The sequence below is a fragment of the Dromiciops gliroides genome, chromosome 4 (assembly GCF_019393635.1).
Source record: "Dromiciops gliroides isolate mDroGli1 chromosome 4, mDroGli1.pri, whole genome shotgun sequence".
Classification (NCBI taxonomy): Eukaryota; Metazoa; Chordata; class Mammalia; order Microbiotheria; family Microbiotheriidae; genus Dromiciops; species Dromiciops gliroides.
Window position 1 is genome coordinate 307,112,986 of NC_057864.1, and position 19,850 is coordinate 307,132,835.

The window sequence follows — 19,850 nt, forward strand, 5'->3', positions numbered from 1 at the left end:
CTCATATTTGCTTTTTAAATTATTGCAGTCTGGGATGCTAAGTTTGAGATAGGATCCAGAGATAACCAAAGAAGAAGATGTCTATTCCCCCATATGAAAACAAATAAACAAAAACAATTCATCTCTGGAGTATATACATCTCTCTGTAATTTCCTTACCACAATGAATTTTAAAAGCCTACCCTACTTCTACAGACCTAGCTCTCATCCACCTATACGCCCCTCTACTAGTACAAGATTTGGGCCTCACATTTAGCCAAATCCTGCCTCAGATAATTGTTAGATTAGTTCTAAGGTACTAGTCAATGGATTTGGTTTGGGTGTAGGTGTCAGGGCCCTTGTAGAATTCGCTTCACCAGCTCTGAGCACTGGGAAGATCAGTTCCTGTCCCCTTCTTGTTCTGGTTTTTCCTCCCCTCTACTCCTAAGTCACTTAACAACCACTGGCCATTGACCTGGTAGAGCCCATCCTGCTTTTTCCTTGTGAAAAGTAATTCTTGATCTTGTATTTTATATTTGATTTTATTCTGTAACCATATTCTGTAATGTAATAAACCTAAGTCTTTTCTTTGAGTGAAGAAGCTCATGGATTCAAAAGTTCAGTCCCTTTCTCAGAGCTAGATGTAAAAGTTAAAGCTTTCCCATAACCACTGTTAGAGAAATGCTCTGAGCTAAGGGATCTGATATCTCAATGCTACCTGCAATTCAATCCCTTTATAAGGAATTCTTGTCTTCTCTTATAATTTCAGTTCCTGAGAAATAGCACAGCATTGGTATGCTATCCTTGGGCACAAAACAAATCGACCATTTTCCATCTTTACTCTCATTCTTGCCACTTAAAGGTGTTTTTATCTAATTCTCAGGTACCTATGAGTCTGCAGCTTTTGGTTCACAATCAGTGATCTCAGGATGTAGCTGGGACCCATACATTCAAAAAGGCATTCCCTAGAGAAAGAGGGAGGTGGTCTTTATTCCACATGTATGCTATGCTTACACTCTTTAAAGTACCCAATGATGATTCCTCAAACCCATGATGTTGTCAATTCTATAACCAATGATATGATTACCATTCTGTTATATGTTCTATGTTTATAAAGGAAGTACATATTTAATTCTGGATTTTTGGCTGGAGAGTGCAATTGACCCAATCTTTTTAATAAATTCAATGTCCTTTTAAACTGATATCTTGCTTGGAGAATTGCTTCAGTTTACCTTTTTGCTAAATTTCACGTTTCACCCTTCTCTATATTTCCTAAGATCTTCCCTTAAGCTTCATGCTATAAAAATTTACAGTTGTCATCCTTGTTGTTTTTTTTTTGAGGAGAGATTCTGAGGCTCTAGCCCCCCAAATTATGTTATTACTGGCCCTTTTCTGTCCTAGTTTGTTTGAAATTATTTCACTAGATATTAATAAGAGATGTATCTTTGCAGCTGGGTTTTCTACTGTATAATTCTGGTATTTGGGTCTACTTCTTTCTTTGGACCTTGTGGCTCCAAGATCATACAGTATAAAACACCAGATGCCTTTCTCCCAAGCCTGAATTCTCCATGTTTTCTCTAACATAGTTTCTCTTTTTCCTGCTCAAATTGATTTCCTCCATAATTCTTTGGTCCTCAGCTTACAGGGATGAGGTAACATACATCTTGGATCCAGAAAATAATGGATGTACTTTGTGGCCTTTTCTCATATTCTGTATCTCCTCTGATCTTCCATTTGTTGAGTAATGGATTACTGAGTAATGGCTTAAGGTCTCTCCCCCTTTGAGGGATAGAAAGTGATTGCTTTCTAGAATCCAAGTTTCACAGTATAAAAACAGTTAAAAATACAATATAAAATAGGAGCCAATTTTCATTAATCCCACCTCCTGCTTGTTTCCTGCCAAAAAAGTAGCCAGATACCAGATTTCTTTTCCTTTGGGCATCCTACCAACATTTTAGAGGATGAGGAGTGGTAGTGTTGATAAAGAGAACAAAGAAAATAAGATGAACAAGAATATCAGAAACAAAGAGATCTTTAGTGAGGCCTTCAAATATTTAGATTATGGAAAGATTACTTTTGAAAATAATCATCCTAAATTTTGTCTTAAGGTTATTGAAATTATTCTAAATGCCTCTGTTCACCATAGGGAAATTTCAGAGGAAAAAGGACATCAGTTCAAATTCCTCAGACAATCTAAGAAGCATGATGTATTTAAGTCATCCCCCCCAAATCATTTTAAAACTCTAAGTTGGCAAAAAATGCAATTTAAGTGTTTATCCTGTTTTTCCGTGTTTTAACTTTTTAAGCTACTGCAAATCCTTTTGTGAATAGATGGGTACAAATCCTAAATCTTAAACAATATTAAAAGTTACTTCAGTTAGGATATGACATTCAATTGATAGAATAATATTTTGTGTGCCACATGTATGTATATCTAGAGGAAAGTCCTGATAAGATGCTCATTAGATTCTTGGAGGCTATATAATCAGAACAGAAGCTCTGGTAGGTCTCCTATGCCAAGCTGAAAAGGCTCTATGAGTTTAGTGAGGGACTGAATGTCTACTGTCCAAGGATCAGCCTAACTAAATTCATAAAAGTCCACCAACAAGTTGGTTTCAGAACAATTTTTTTTTTTTGGCCATAGCAACTTGAAGACCATTTATCAAGTCCTAGATGCCTTCTAATATTCATCTACATACCTGGTAACCACACTGACAAAATTATATATCCATGAAGTATTGATACCTCTTTTTAAAAAATTAAAGTGGAAAAAAATCCAAGTTTGTGGATACATACATCAAATTCAAGCAATGCATCAATCTGTCCCTGCAATATTGGCATACTCTTTAGTAGTTTTTCAGGAACCATTGTTCTCATTACACCATCAGCTCTATAAGACAAAAATGAAGACATTATGTTAGATTTTACAAGGATGTAATAAACTCAAGACTATATGCATAATGTCCAAATACTTTCCACTATTACCTCATTTACTCTTGCCTACATACAAGGTATGGAACAAACAAGTAGCATTAGAGAATTCTGACATCTTAACTTGCAATTCAGTACTCTTTCCATGAGATATGTTTTACTGTGTACAGTAAAAGAACAGAAATGATATTGACCTTAATCAGTACCTTTTGTTGTTGTTCAGTCAGTTTCAGTTATGTCCGACTTTTTTGTGAGTGATCTCATTAGGGGTTATCTTGGCAAAGATACTGGAGTGGTTTGCCATTTCCTTCTCCAGCTCATTTTACAGATGAGGAAATGGAGGCAAACAAGATTAAGTGACTTGCCCAGGGTCGTATAACTAGTCAGTGTCTGAGGCTAAATTTGAACTTGGGAAGATGAGGCGCTCATGCTCAGTACTCTATTCACTATGCCACCTAGCTGCCCTAATCAGTACTTACTGCTACAAAAACAAGGTTATAGGTTCTCCATTAGCATCTCCATTGACTATGAAGACAACTAAAAACACTTTATTTAACTTGTTCTTTGGTGGATTTTATTTCATTTTACTTTTATGAGGGCTAGGGTAGAGGAGATGAATAGAAAAGAGAATTTCTGAAGCATTTGAATTCGAGAAAATAGACTTAATTATTAGTTAGGATCACATCACTCTGTTTATAAAACAACTTATATTACTTGAATACAGTTGCAAGAATCACCATGTTAGTGTTATAATCTGTCTTTTTCCTCTTTAATTAAAAAGTGGGGCTGTCCCCTGAACTGAGAAATGGTGACTTCTACAAGGAATCGCTCATCCTATGACGTACACAGAGTCTGGAGCTTGAAAGCTCTGAACAGTCTTTTGGTGATAGTAACCACAAACTTTAAACGACATAAGCTAAGTGAATTTGCTTCCTTTAGATGCTGGGCTCTCTTCATAACCTCTCCTTACCTTTAACACCTTTGATAGGGCTAAGGAAGGGAAAGAACAGGGCTTGTACTGGATTTTTGGTTTAAAAGAGTTAAAGTTATTTTAGACTATATCTGTGAAAGTACTCTGAAAAAGCATAAAGCAGGAGTATACCATTATATTTCAAAAATTTACTAGTAGATCTCTAAGCCAGTTGCCAATAATATGGCCCAAGATTCTATGGTTTGCCTGTATCCCAAAGAAATGTTTCTCCTCCCTACACAGACCTACACATAGGGGTAATAAAGTCAGCTCCACTTCATATTTTGCTCTTTTGTCCCCTGATTATCTCAAAGCTTTGGGGAAATGAAGTAAAAAGGTAAGGCATCTCTGGTATAGAGCAACATACAAATATATATAATATGCTATCATTCTGTGTAATAAGTTAGAAAATGGTTTTACTCTAAATGGAGTAAAGATGGAATGAACCAGAAATAAAACCCTGAAATTCTTTCCATGGCAGTTTGTATTAATGGTAAGAAAAATCTCAGAATTCATTGAGTTGTATTGTAGTGTTTTCCTCAAATACAGTAAAATGTTATTAGCTGCTCACTAACTTATATTAAGGAAACTGCTTCAAGTAGGCTGTAATCTTTCCTTTTAACATCTTGTGGCTCCTTAATTTAATCGAGTCAGATATTTCTAGATTCTGCAGTAATCGCTACTGTGCTGTTGTTTGGTGCCAATTTGAGGGCTTCTCTCCACCTGACAGTCAAAGTATAATGCCTTGACTTCCCTATTTCCCAGTGTTTTTAGAATATGCCTTTGTAAATGGGAAAAGTATTTATCATAAAATAATATATAAAGAGTATTAGACTAAGGTCAAATATGTCATAAACTTAAGGGAAGGATATATATTATCTTTTATTAGTTCATTCCCAGTCCCTGTGCAGATTTTCATCATGACATTCCTAGTACCTACCAAGAATATCTTGAATGAAATAGATGTTTGTTTAATTTACTATTAAAATGTCACCTGCATTAAGTTATAATAAAAACACACTGCTTAATAGATATAAATTACATTGTAAAATGTAAGAATATCAAAGTATACTTATTACTCAAGCACATGACTCCTATAGATACGTATATGTGTGTGTCTATATTTATTTCCATAACTTTCCAGTTGTTATCTCCCTTATGAGGTCTAATCCCATATCAGTAGCTCTCTGATATGTGTTCTTGAATTTCCTGCAGGAAACTCAAACTGACTATATCTAAAACAGAACTCATTATCTTTCCCCATTAAAATCTATTCCACCTCTAAACTTCACATTTCTGTTGATGACAGAACCATCCTTCTGGTCACCCAGTTTCACAACCTCAAAGTCATGCTCAACTCTATTCTCTCTTTATAGCCAATCAGTTGCCAGGGCTTATTGATTCTACCTCTACAACATTGCTTATATTCATCCCCTTTATCTTCACCACGGTATGACCAACCTAGTTCAGGTCTTCAATCCCTCTTTCCTGGACTATTATAATATCCACATAATTGGCCTCCTTCCTTTTTAGTTCTTCCACTCTATCTTGCATTCTCCACATAACAGCCAGATTTACAACCCCAAAGCAAGCTGTCACTTCCCTGGTCAAGAAGCTTCATACTGACTCTTATAGTTTCTAGATAAAATGCAAATGCTTCTTTTTTGGCATTTAAAGCCATTTACACAGTCTAGCTCTGACCCATTTTTTTTTTTCAGGCTGATAGCACATTACTTCACCTCACCCACTCAACATTACAGCCAATCTGGCCTGTCTATTTTTGTACATATGTAACATTTTACCTCCTGCTTTTCTGTCCCTGCTCACCTTTGTATCACAGAACCAATAGTTAATTCACATTACAATTCAAGGGTCACCTCCTATAAGATATAAGCTATAATATATAATATAATATATATATATATATAAGATATAAGATATAATATATAAGCCTTTCCTAACATCCCAGTTATGAACAGTCTTCTGACTCCAAAATTACTTTGTATTTACTTTCTACATTTTGCTTATTGTTATCTATGTACATTCTGTTTCCCGTCAAGAGAAAGTAAGCTTCTTAAAAGGAAGGGCTGATCTACTGTCTGTATCCTGAGGGCCTAGCACAGGGCCTGACATACAGTAGGCACTCAATAAATGGATGATGACTTGAATACTTTGCACATAGTATGTACTTAAGATAAGCTAAATTTCATATATAAATAAGTGGTAGTCTGAATGACAGGTTTTGCTAAAAATCTTACACTTATGCCTTATGGTAACAAGCTAATTAAGGACAGTTGTCTCATGATATGCTATGGCCTACAAAGTTTAAAAATGAAATAAATCATAATCATTAGGCTTACTGGTCATAAAGAGAACTTTCTGACAGAAAATCATCACATCATACTATTTGTCAACTTCTTTCAAAGAGAATGTCATTAAAATATCTATTTTTATATACATATCTTTAGTTTTAAAATTATCTGCACTTTCAATTTATACTTTACTGATAATTATTAAAAAGAGTAATGCTTTTTCATGGCTCTAGTATGTTACAATTCTACACCACAATACTTCTAATTTTCTAGTTTTCCAACTCTAGAAATCCATCTGTAATTTTGGGTCAGAAATTTTTTTAATTACATGGCACCATTATAACACATGACACTCCGGCATCCCAGTTAACAGAAAAATTAATTCAGAAAACAGAAATATTGAATAGAACCTTTTCATACCACAATGCAATAAAAATTACATTCAATAAAGGACCTTGGAAGCATAGATTAAAATTAATTGGAAATTAAATAATCTAAGCCTAATAGAATCATAGAATCAAATCATAGAGACATAATCACAAATCACAGAATTATAAAAACAAATCAAATAATAAAATAATTTCTATTACCATAGATAAGCATAATTAAATCATCAAATCACAATAACCACATCAAATATTCATAATCAAATCACAGAATCAAAGAACAAATCATAGAAACAATCAACAATTTCATCAAAGATAATGACAACAATTAGAGTACATACCAAAATGTGTGGGATGCAAAGCATTACTTAGGGGGAAAATTATATCTCTAAACACTTACATTGATAAAAAAGAGAAAGAAGAGATTGGGCACATGATTAAAGAAATACTTAGAAAAGGAACAAATTAAAAATTTCCAACTAAACACCAAAATGGATATCCTGAAAATGAAAGGAAAGAATAAAACTGAAAGTTAAAAAATAATAAAACTAGGAACTGGTTTTATGGAAAAAATAATAAAATAGATAAACCATTGATTAATTTTATTTTAAAAAAGAAAGCATAAAACAACATTTTTAGTATCAGAAATAAAAATGGAAATGCACCCCCAATGAAGATGAAATAAAGCAATTATTAGCAGCTATTCTGCCCAATTACATGCCAATAAAACTCACAATCTAAGTGAAATGGATGAATATTTACAAAAATATAAGTTATCCAGATTAACAGAAGAGAAAATTTAATACTTAAATAACCCTATCTAAGAAAAAGAAATTGAACAAGCCATCAATAAGCACCCTAAGAAAAAATTCTAAAGACCAGATGAATTTACAAGTGAATTGTACCAAACATTTTAAAAAATAATTAATTACAATACTATATAAATTCTTTGGAAAAAATTGGTAAAGGAGTCCTAGTAAACTCCTCCTATGAAAAAAGTGTAGTTTTGAAACCTAACTCAGAGAGAAAGAAAAAACAGAGGAAGAAAACTATAGACAAATTCCCCTAGTAAATATGGATGCGAAAATATTAAATAAAATACTAGCAAGGATATTGTATAATATATCACAAAGATCATATACTATGACCAGATGGGATTTATACCAGAGATGCAGGGCTGGTTAAATATTAGGAAAACTATCAGCATAACTGACCATATCAGTAACAAAAAACCAAAAACAAAAATCATATGATTATTTGAATAGATGAAGAAAAAACTTTTAATATAATGCAATACCCATTCCTATTAAAAACACCAGAAACAATAGAAATCAATGGAGTTTTTCTTAAAAGGAAAAGTAATATCCATCTGAACCCAAGAGCAAGAATTATCTTTTTTTCTGTGTGTGTGAGGCAATTGAGGTTAAGTGACTTGCCCAGGGTCACTCAGCTAGTAAGTTGTCAAGTGTCTGAGGCCGGATTTGAACTCAGGTCCTCCTGACTCCAGGGCCAGTGTTTTATCCACTGCGCCATGTAGCTGCCCCAAGAATTATCTTTAATGGGGATAAATTAGAAGGTTTTTCAAGAAAATCAAGGGTGAAGCAAGGATGTCCATTATCACCACTATTATTCAATAATTCAAATAGAATTATTCAATTCTAGCTATACATAAGGCAAGAAAAGAAATTGAAGGAGTAAGAATAGAGAATGAGAAAATGAAACTATCGCTTTTTGCAGATGATATGATGGTATACTTAGAGAACCATAGAGAATCAACTAAAAAATTAGTTGAAACAATTCATAATCTTTAACAAAATTGCAGCATATAGAATAAACAAAAAAGTCATCAACATTTCTTTATATTACCAACAAAATACAGCAGGAAGAGATAGAAAGAAAAATTCCCTTTAAAACAACTGAGGACAATAGAAAATACTTGTGAGTCTACCTGCCAAGAGAAACCCAGGAACTATATGAACAAAATTACAAAACATTTTTCACAAATAAAGACAGATCTAAAACACAGGAGAAATATTAATTGCTTATAGGTAGGCCAAGTCAATATATTATAAAAAAGACAATTCTACCCACATTAATCTACTACTAAGTGCCAATCAAACTGCCAAAGATTTATTTTTTAGAGTTAGAAAAAATAACAAAATTCATCTAGATGAACAAAAGATCAAGATTAGTAAGGAAATCACTGAAAAAACTGTGAAGGAAATTGCCTATCAGTACCAGATTTCAAATAATATGAAAAAGTGGTAATCATCAAAACAATTTAGTATTGGCTAAAAAACAGTTGTGGATCAGTGGAATAGATTACATACATAATATATAGTAGTAAATGACCATAATGTAATGTTTGACAAACCCCCAAATCTAGGCTTTGGGGACAAGAACTCACTATTTGACAAAAATTGCTAGGAAATCTGGAAAGTAGTTTGGTAGAAAGTAGGGATAAACCAACATCTCATACTGTATGCCAAGATAAGGTCAAAATGGGTACATGATTTAGAAATAAAAAGTAATAACATAAGCAAATTAGGAGAGCACAGAGTGGCTTACCTGTCAGATCTATGGATAAGGGAAGACTTTATGACCAAACAAAAGACAGAGTGGATCACAGGGAGTAAAATGAGTATTTTTTTTACATAAAATAAAAAAGATTTTGCACAAACAAAACCAATGCAACCAAAATTAGAAGGAAAGCTTTTCTGATAAAGGTCTCATTTTCTCACATAGGGAACTAAGTTAAATTAATTTTTTAAAAAAAGAGTCATTCTATAGTTGATAAATGGTCAAAGGAGATGAACTGGAAGTTTTCAGAGGAAGAGATCAAAGATCTCAAGAGTCACATGAAAAAAATGTTCTAAATCACTATTTTTTGTTTGTTTGTTTGTTTTGAGGGGGGGGCAATGAGGGTTAAGTCACTTGCCTAGGGTCACGCAGCTAGTAAGTGTCAAGTGTCTAAGGCCGAATTTGAACTCAGGTCCTCCTGAATCCAGAGCCAGTGCTTTATCCACTGTGCTACCTAGCTGCCCCTCTAAATCACTATTGATTAGAGAAATGCAAAATTAAACAACTCTGAGGTACCACCTCACACCTATCAGATTGGCTAACATGACAGAAAAGGAAAATAACAAATGCTGAAGGGGATGTGTAAAGAATTGGTACACTAATGTATTGCTGATAGAGTTGTGAACTGGTCCAACCATTCTGGAGAGCAATTTGGAACTAAGTCCAATATCCTTTGACTCAGAAATACCACTACTAGATCTGTATCCAAAAGAGATCAAAGGAAAAGGAAAAGGACCTGTATGTACAAAAATATTAATAGCAGCACTTTTTGTGGTAGCAAAGAACTGGAAATTGTGGGGGTACCCATTAATTGGGGAATACCTAAAAAAGTTGTGGTATGTGATTTGATGGAATACTGTAGTACTATAAGGAATGATGAGGGGGATGGTTTCAGAAAACCTGGGAAGACTTATATGAACTAATACAAAGTAAGAACCAGAACATTGTGTAAAGTAACAGCAATACTGTAATGATGATCAACTGTGAAAGATTTAGCTACTCTGATCAATATAATCATCCAAAATAATTCCAGAGGACTCATGATGAAAAATGCTATCCATCTCCAGACAGAGAAGTGGTAAACTGAATACAAATTGAAGCATATTTTTTTTTGGGGGGGGGGGGACACAGAAAAACGCCCAGAAGAGAGAGATAGAGAAAAACAAAGAGGCTAGTGTCACTGGATTAAAGGGTGTTAGGGAGTAAGGTTTGAGAAGACTGGAAAAGTAGTAGATTAGGTTATGAAGGCCTTTGGATACCAGTCAGAGGATTTTTTTAACAATTTGATCCTGGATGTGATAAGGAACCACTGGAATATATTGAGGGTGGTGGTGGTAGTGTGTGTGTGTGTGTGTGTGTGTGAGTGTGTGTGTGTGTGACATGATTGGATTTGTGCTTTAGGAAAATCACTTTAGTGGTCAAATGGAGAAAGGATTAGAGTGGGGAAGAGGCCCAAAGCAAGCAGAACCCCCTAGAAGACTATTATAATAATCTAAGCATGTAATCATGAGTGCCTGAATCAGAGTGGTGACAACGTCAGAGGGGAGAAGGGGGTATATTCAGGAAATTTTGCAAAGGTGAAACCAGCAGGGTTTGGCAACTGGTTAGATTTTGGGGGTGGGGGTGGGGTAAGAGATAGTGAAGTGTCAAAGATAACACCTAGGCTGTGAGCCCAAGGAACTGGAAGGATGGCATTACTTTCTACATTAATATGAAAAGTAGGAGGGGGAAGGTCTTAGAGGGAAAGATAATGCATTCCATTTTGGACATGATGAGTTTAAGATGTCTGCCTACCGGACATACAGTTTGAGATGTCTGAAAGGTAGCTAGAGATGAGAGAATGGAGGTCAGCAAAAGGTTGGGACAAGAGAGGTCGTTTTGAGAATTGTCAGCATGGAGATAGTAATTAAATCACCATGTTTAACATAGAGGGAGAAGGCCCAGAACAGAACCCTATCAGACACCTACAGTTAGAAGGTGTGATATGGATGAGGATAAGCAAAGCAGGCTGAGAAGAAGTAGCCTGAGAGGTAGGAGAAATGGGAAAGAGGGGTATCCTGAGAACCTTGAGAAGAGAGGATAATTGTTAAAGGCTACAGAGAGGCTGAGGAGATGAAGACTGAGAAAAGGCCTTTGGATTTGGTGACTCAGAGATCAGTAGTAACTTTGGAGAGAACAGTTTTGGTGGAATGATAAAGTTGGAAGCTTGACTGTACAGAAACTTCTGAAAGGAAAGAAAATGGAGGTACCTATCATAAATGGACATTCCAAGGAATTTAGCCACAAAGGACAGAAAAGATGGAGGATAATACACAAATGCACAAAACATTTAAGAAGCAAAGTGAACGAGATATTTTTACTACCTGGGAACAAATTTGACCTCAGAAGTAACAGAAACTTACTAGGATTAGGTAAGTGGCTAGAATAAATGTAAAGGTCATATCTTATTCAAAAGAAATAGAATAAACTTAGTGGTGCAATAGGATTGAATATACTCATTTAAGAAAATCCAGGAAATCAGAATGAGGATTCAAGGGAAACAGAATAAGGATTAAGATAAACAATTAGAGAAGCAGAAGCAACATTGTGAAGGAGCGTCCTCTTCCTGGACAGGAAGAGAAAACAGATGAAGGATGGACACAGATCACAAGCCTGACATTAAGATATAATATTGCAGTGATAGGAGACTAATTATATGGTCATCTACTAGTAAACTATTTGTTAAAAGTAGGGCAATTAATCAATCCATGCCTTACTTTAATGATAAGTTCATTCTGTAAAAGGTAGAAGAATTAATCAACAGTCATATACTTAACTAGAAAATACATGATAATATAATTAGATGAATTCAGAACTGATTGGGTGGCTGGATTCAAGGAGTAGCTGCTAATGGATCCTTGTAAGTGTCATAGCAGTTTTGCAGTGGAGTACACCAGGAATCTGTCCAGGTTTTAACATCTGTATCGATGTCTTAGATTGGCAGTCCTCAAAGTAAGGTCTAGGGTTCCTAACCCTGAGAGTCCTGGAGGATAAAATTATTTTCATAATAAAACTAAGACATTTTAATTTCTATGGTAAATACTGATGGATATAACCAACATAAGCCAGAGCCCTTTAACATATTCAATAACTTTTAAGAATGTAAAGAGCTCCTGAGACCAAAAAGTTTGGGAATGATTGACTTATAAATCCAGGGATGGTATGCTTATATTTGCAGTTGATACAAAGTAAGGAGGGATAATTAACACACAGGATGATAGTATCCAAAAAATTCTTAATAATCTGGAAAACTGGGCTAAACCTAATAAGATGAAATTCAACAGGGATAAGTATAAAGTCTTCAACATGGGTACAAAGTAATTGGTTGTATAAATACAAGATGGGACTGTGGTGTGGTTAAACAACAGTTGTTCTAATAAAGATCTTAGGATTTTAGTACATTCTAAGCTCAATATGAGACAGCAGTGTGACACGGCAGCCAAGAAAAGCTCTTGCCATCTTGGGTTGCATTAAGAGAGGCATAGTTTTCATGAATAGGCAAATGTTGCTCCATGTACCCTGACCTCATTTGGAATATGTTTTCAGTTCTGGACACCACGGTTTTAGAGTAGTGTGAAAAAATATTATTAATAATGGATTTCTTGGGGGGGAACCCAGAGATTAGTTTCAGTCCTTTCTTCCTCCCCACTCCAGAAAGTTCAGATCTTGATCTGGGAGAAACCCAAAGGAACAAAAGAAATAGAGATTGATCCTTTTGTCTAGCTCAGTAAAGGACCACACCTAGATAATGGACTTTGGCTTAAGCAATTTGAGAGAGGGTCTTCTCCTTGATGTCATCATTAGAGTTCATTTTAGCTTTAGACCACCCTCAAGTCATATCAACCAATGAAATTTAATGATGCTAACCAATTAGCTTTGATCAATGTATAATGACAAGCTTCTACCAAATGAGGATAAAAACTGGAAGAGGTCACATGCTCCCTTGATCTCTTGGCTGGCACTTGACCCTCGCTCTCTGAACACACTCTTTGCTCTTAGCTCTCCCTCTTAGAACAGCATAGGCTTTGTCAGTCTTCCGAACTCTCGAGACCATGTGCTGTCTCTCTGAGAGACAGCATGGGTCATCTGGGGCTTTTCTCCTGCTCATGCTAACTGCTATGTGGTAAATCCTTTACTGGTATATAATGTTAACAAAATAATACTATGCTTACTGCCCAAACTGGTACATTAGCAATTAATAAAAAACACACTACACAGTCTTAGTTAATTAAAAAACACAGCACTGCTAAGTTTAAAAGGCACATAGAGAAGAGCAAATATAATGATGAAGGACCTTAAGTCCATGCTGTATGAGGATTGGTTGAAGGAACTGGCTATGTTTAAAGGGAAGGTCTGGAGGTGGGCCATGGAGTAGAGGAACACAATAGCTATCTCTAAATATTTAAAAGGGAAACCTCAACATCCTGCAAGGTCAAATCAACGTTGGTACTGACACCTCATCAATATCCTCTACCCCTATTATTGGAGGGCAGGAATTATGAGCCCCAAAACCCTATTTAAGAAGGGCACTCAGGCCAGCTGTCTTTTCATTTCCCTCCTTTGGAATCCTCCATCATCCCTCTACTGAGTACTTTCTTTCTCCCCTTATTTCAGCTCCTTTTTGTGTGTTGTCTTCCCCTATTAGACTATAAGCTCTCTCAGGGATTGTTTTTCTTTTTCATATTTTTAAACCCAGAGTTTAGGAGAGCGTTTGGCAAATAACAGGTGCTTAATAAATGGTTATTGACTTAATGGCCATGATGTGGAGGAGACCCTTTCTATTTAGCCTTAGAAAGCAAATCCTGAAGTTAATGGGTGTAAGTGGCTAAGAGGTAAATTTAGGCTCAGTATAAGTAAAAAATTTCCTATAATTAGAATTGTCCAAAAGTAGAATAGCCTGCCTTAAGAGATAGTGAGTTCTCCTTTGGAAGTTTCAAGTAGAGGCTATAACACCATGTGTCAGGTTGTTAGAGTGGGATTCCTTTTGTGTATAGGTTGGACTAAATTGCTACTGAAGTTCCTTCCAACTCTCAGATTCTGTGACTCTGTGATACGAAATGCCAGGCATTGGGCTAGATATTGGAAATACAAAGACAAAAGTTAAAGAGTAGCCACCCTCAAGGACCTTACATTCCATTCAGGGAAATAAGATGCATATACGTAAGTAATAACAGGAAACACTAATTCTGGACCTGGTTCTGACCAAAAAGATGGAATTGGCCATTGAACTATAATAAATAATAACAATTTTATATATAACTTTAAGTTTTACAAAGCACAATGTGTGTGAGTGTGTATATATATATGTGAACATACATACTCATGCATGTATGAATAATGATTTGATCCTGATAACAACCCTGTGATGTAGAGGCAACATAGGCATTATTATTTACATTTTACTAAGGAGGAAACAGACTCAAAGGTTAAATGAATCACTCATAATAAAATATCTGATGTTTAGTCTCTATTAACTTCAGGTGCAGCACACTTTATGGAAAATAACTCCCCAAACATCTTTGCAGATGTGGGAGACCATAGTATGGAACACTGCATTAGAAAGCTGTAACCCTAGTCCAAAATTTGGTCTTAGTATGCTACTAACTTTCTTTTCTTTTTTTTTGTGGGGCAATTGAGGGGTAAGTGACTTGCCCAGGGTCACACAGCTAGTAAGTGTCAAGTGTCTGAGGCCAGATTTGAACTCAGGTCCTCCTGAATTTCAGGGCTGGAACTTTATCCACTGTGCCACCTTGCTGCCCCCCAACACTACTAACTTTCAAGTCATTCTTCCTTTCTCAGGGAGTTCAGTATGTAGTTCAAAGACCCCTCTACCCTTACTCCTCCACTCATACACCATTGACAGAAATACCTTAATTCTCTCCTTCCTTAGCTGTCAGAATACTTAGCAGCTATTCTTAACTTCCCCCTGCCCCCAACCTGCTCAAACCTCTCATACCATACTTCCTCATTAAGCCTTTTCAACAGAGGGTCTTCCAACCTACTTTATTTGGAAAACAGGTAAGTCATCATGTACTCCCTTTTCTCCTCTATTCTAACACCTAAAAATCTCTCTCCATCAATCCTGATTCTTTTTTCATTTGCTCCAATCTCTGATGAAAAACTCCTTGACAACTCCTTGACTTTACTAGTACTCTTTTTTTTTTGGTTTTGTTTTTTTCAGGGCAATGAGGGTTAAGTGACTTGCCCAGGGTCACACAGCTAGTGAGTGTTAAGTGTCTGAGGCCGGATTTGAACCCAGGTACTCCTGACTCCAGGGCCAGTGCTCTATCCACTGCGCCACCCAGCTGCCCCTTCCCTGATCTTTAAAAAAACCCCAAACCTTTAGACGTTACCCTACCATCTCCTTAAGCTCCCCTCTCATAACCACTTTTCTTTTTCATAGTCCAACTCTTTTAAAGAGCTGACTACACTCACGACCTACACTGTCTCACTTCTCATTCACTTAGCAATCTATTGCAATCTTGCTTCCCAATCTACCACGTAACTGAACCTGTTCTCTGCCAATTTACAAATGATCTCTTAACTGCTAAATGAAAGGGTCTTTTCTTAAATCCACTAAACTTGACATCTCTACAGCTTCTGACACTACTGACTACGCCATCTTCTGAAACACTCTCTCTTCCCTTGGCTTCCGTCATATTTGTTTCTCTTGGCTCTCTTCCTACTAAATTGAATGAACAATTATGGTCCAAGAGAATTGAAAAACACATACTTTTTACTCTCATTTGAGAGATGACTATAGATGGAATGTGTTACTGTCCTTGAGGAAGGACACTGATCTCCTTGCTTATGTTGTTTCCCTTCCCAAATTTGGGATAATTCTCCCAGGTCCAATTCAAATTGGCAGGCTGGGTCCCAAATGGGCAACTGATTACTCTTCCCTTCACAGCTCTAGAGGGTAATGTTGAGGGCTTAACGATAGTTTTCTAATACTGTTGCTTACAAACCCCTATCTCCTTTGCTCCTCACTAATTACTAGGCTTAAGCCTATAAAAGGGCTATTTCTCTGGTGGTATAAAAAGAACAATTAGTATAAAAGCAATTACTCCACACTACAAACACATACAGAGTTCAGCAAATAAATGGGCTCAAGCCTACATATGTGGCAAAGAGGTAATTCACAGCTCTTTGTCACTGAAAACTTTTTCTCCCTTTGTGGAGTCCTCATGAAGTTCTCCTTAGATGTAACTGCTCATCTCTTTGTAAGAGTCATAGCTACACTTCTCTCCACCTACAAAGAAGTCGCACTCCTAAAGCTGCCTTCAGTTAGTATCTGGTTTGTTCTCTCTCAGTTCTCAGCTAGATACACTGTTCCTATGATAGCCCAGTCAAGTTGTTCCTATGATATAGTTAATGGAGAGAGGGAGGTCACACTTGCTCTGGGCTCACTCACAAGGTTCATCAAGGTGTTTCTGCAGTACTTTCTCCTCTGAATAATCACAATATATTTCCTCTGTGTGGTAAAATATGAAAGTTTTTAACAGTCGGTTAGGATAACTGAAAGACGCCAGTTTTTCAAGGACCACCCTTTTGGGGAGGAGATGAACAGTCTGCCTGCTGCGCATGTCAGACTGCCTGCCGGGTACAGTCCGCCTGCTGCGCATGTCAGACTGCCTGCCAGGTACAGTGCGCCTGCTGCGCATGTCAGACTGCCTGCGGGGTTTTTTTTTGGGACTTCCGGGGTGGAGAGAAGGAGAGGAGCCCTTTTTGCCTGCTTGGCGGGACTCCTGACGGCGCGGAACAGATTCTCTCTCCAAAGGTGGCCTTGTCGGTTTGGTGAGTTGTTATAAGGAATATAGACTAAGCTTAGACTTAAGACGATTTGTATTGTGTTTCTACTTTCCTATCCTTCTAACCAACATCACCTTGTGACTATCATAACTATAAATAAAAAGGTCTATCTAGAAAACCAAAAGCTGCTTCCATTTACTAGTTTGGGAGATAAATTAAGGGAAAGGTTAAGTAGGGGAGATTTATGATCTAATATCCAATTTTAAATCTCACAGTTTGGCGACCCCGAAGGGACCTTAAGGACCCTCCCACCCTCCCTAGTTTGGCCATAAGCCGGCTAATTCGGTGGATTTTCCAAATACCCCCCCCCCCCACGGAGTTTCCCTTTGTCTAATCTCCCTTAAAGACTTTAAGCCTCTAAAAGCCTTGTTTTAAAGGAAAAAGCCAGCCCAGTTTAAAATATGATCGAATATGTCATTTTCCCTTTGGTTTTTTCGTTTTTTTGCATTGGAGCATGTTGGGGTACCATACTGTCCAAATTTAGACATCTAGTTTACTCGGTATTCCTTCATTGTGTTATAGGTCTCCTCCTCACTCACACAGCAAAATCTTTTTGGTATAATGGTATGAGTGTAACTGTCTCCACTGAAAATGTGTTTAATATTAGTAGGAATTTTTTGCCTGCAGTTGAAATAAATTGTAATACCATACTCACGATAGTTCACATGACTGTAACTCTCATTATGGGTATTATCATAGTTGTAATATGGAAAGAGATTAAAGGTAAACCACGTGGCGAGGGAGACACTAAGATGGCTCCCTCTGCTGAAGGTAACCCAGCCTCACCACGTGGCGAGGGAGACGCTAAGATAGCTCCCCCTACTGGAGGTAACCCAGTTACAGAAACGGATATTGGCCAGTCTTTAGAATCAAATCAGCTGAAACTACTTCCCTTGCAGGAAGATATAGAATTTAATAAAAAGGGAGTATCAGTTCAGGTTAGAAAATATCACCCCTTTACAGCAACTGACTTGAGCTCATGGAAAACAATCTTCCCTAGTTTTGAGAAACATCCAAATGGATCCAAAAGGACTATATTTAATATATATCAACCCACTTGGGCTGATGTTACTTGCCTTATGGAAACTTTACTGTCCCCAACTGAGATGACAGATATTATCTCGGCAGGAAATGCCCTTGTTGCGAAGGGTAAGGCCGATGAGGAATGGCCTCTAAAGGATCCAGAGTGGAATTATAATAATGACAGGGATTTCCAAAGATTAAAGGATGCTAGGGAAACACTTCTGAAGGGAATGGAATTATGCTCTAGAAAACCCGAAAACTGGACGAAATTTATGAGCACATTTCAGGAGGCTAATGAAAGACCAAGCAGATTTTACGATAGGCTTTGTGAGACCGCCAGGCAATACACCAGATTAGATCCAATTGATTCAAAAGATTCTTATATTATTCTCAACATGTTTATTTGTAATTCACTGCCAGAAGTACGCAAATATTTTCTGACCCAATGTCCAGATTGGAGGAGCTTAACAGCTGATAGACTTAAGGAACTTGCAAATTATGTCTTTGACTCACGTGAGACAGGTCCAGATCACCCCAAACAGAGCATTCTGGCACCGGTGATTCCTAGTCAGCCATGTGAACACCAGAACAAGGGCACTAAGGTGTGTTGTTCCTGTCAGCCATGTGAACACCGGAACAAGGACACTAAGGTGTGTTGTTCCTGTCAGCCATGTGAACACCGGAACAAGGACACTAAGGTGTGTTGTTACTGTCATAAGGAGGGGCATGAATTGAGAGAATGTAGGACTTGGAGAAGAAATTCTAATTCTAATTACAGGCGAAATCAAAATAGGAATAGATCTTTTTGGAGGAATACAGAAAGGCAGTACCAGAATAATGGTGACCAAGGTCCCTCTCAGAGGAGGGCACAGGATTGACGGGGTCTTGGGGAGGAATGGAACATAGATAATGAAAGCCATATATTCCCAGATCCAGATTTTTTGAATGCCCTTGTACCAGTCCATTCACCTCCCCAGAGTAAAGAACCACATGTCACCCTAAAAGTGGGGGAGACTTATTATGATTGTCTGCTAGACACAGGAGCCTCTAAATCAGTATTAGTAAGCAAACCAGATGCTGGGTGTAGACCTGTAGGATTTTTAAATGTAGTAGGAGTCTCAGGAAAGAGCCAGAGAGTGGCAAAATTGAATCCTCGCATGGTATCTATGGGGCCCTTAACAGTAGAACATTCATTTTTACTCATGCCTGATGCCCCTGTAAATTTATTAGGTCGTGATCTCCTTTGTAAGCTTAGAGCAACCATATCTTGTGCTCCAGATGGGGCTGTCTCCCTACAATTGCCAGAGGATACTGTTCATTTATTACCAATTTTACTTACAGAAGCTCAAGGATCAGCAGGGGAGGTATCCAAAATCCCCTCTGACATTCCTGAGTCTTTATGGGCCTCATCCCCTAATGAGGTGGGGCTCCTTAAGTCTGCCATGCCTGTTACCTTTAAAGTTAAGGGGGGACCACCCCCCTCCATTCCACAGTATCCATTGTCTAGGGAAGCAATAGAAGGGATCACCCCTATAATTGAGGCTTTGAAAAGCCAGGGTATTATTATTCCATGTCATCACTCTCCATGCAATACTCCCATTTTGCCAGTTAAAAAACCCAAGCCTGGGCCAGATGGTAAACCTGTTTATCGCTTTGTGCAAGATCTTAGAGCGATTAATAATTATGTTATTCCTAGACATTCTATAGTCGCAAATCCGGCTATGATAATTTCCTCAATTCCCTATGAATCTACATGTTTCACAGTGGTAGACCTTTGCTCTGCCTTTTTCTCCATACCAGTACATGAGGACTTCCAATA

General features: G+C 37.1%; 1 protein-coding gene across 1 annotated transcript in view; it reads right to left on the minus strand.

Moving 5' to 3' along the window:
* Nucleotides 1-19,850, minus strand: part of SNAP91 (synaptosome associated protein 91) — a 160,927-nt gene that overhangs the window by 89,024 nt on the left and 52,053 nt on the right. Inside the window, 1 exon segment of the mRNA XM_044000628.1 lies at nt 2,775-2,868. Coding sequence (XP_043856563.1) covers nt 2,775-2,868 — 94 coding nt within the window.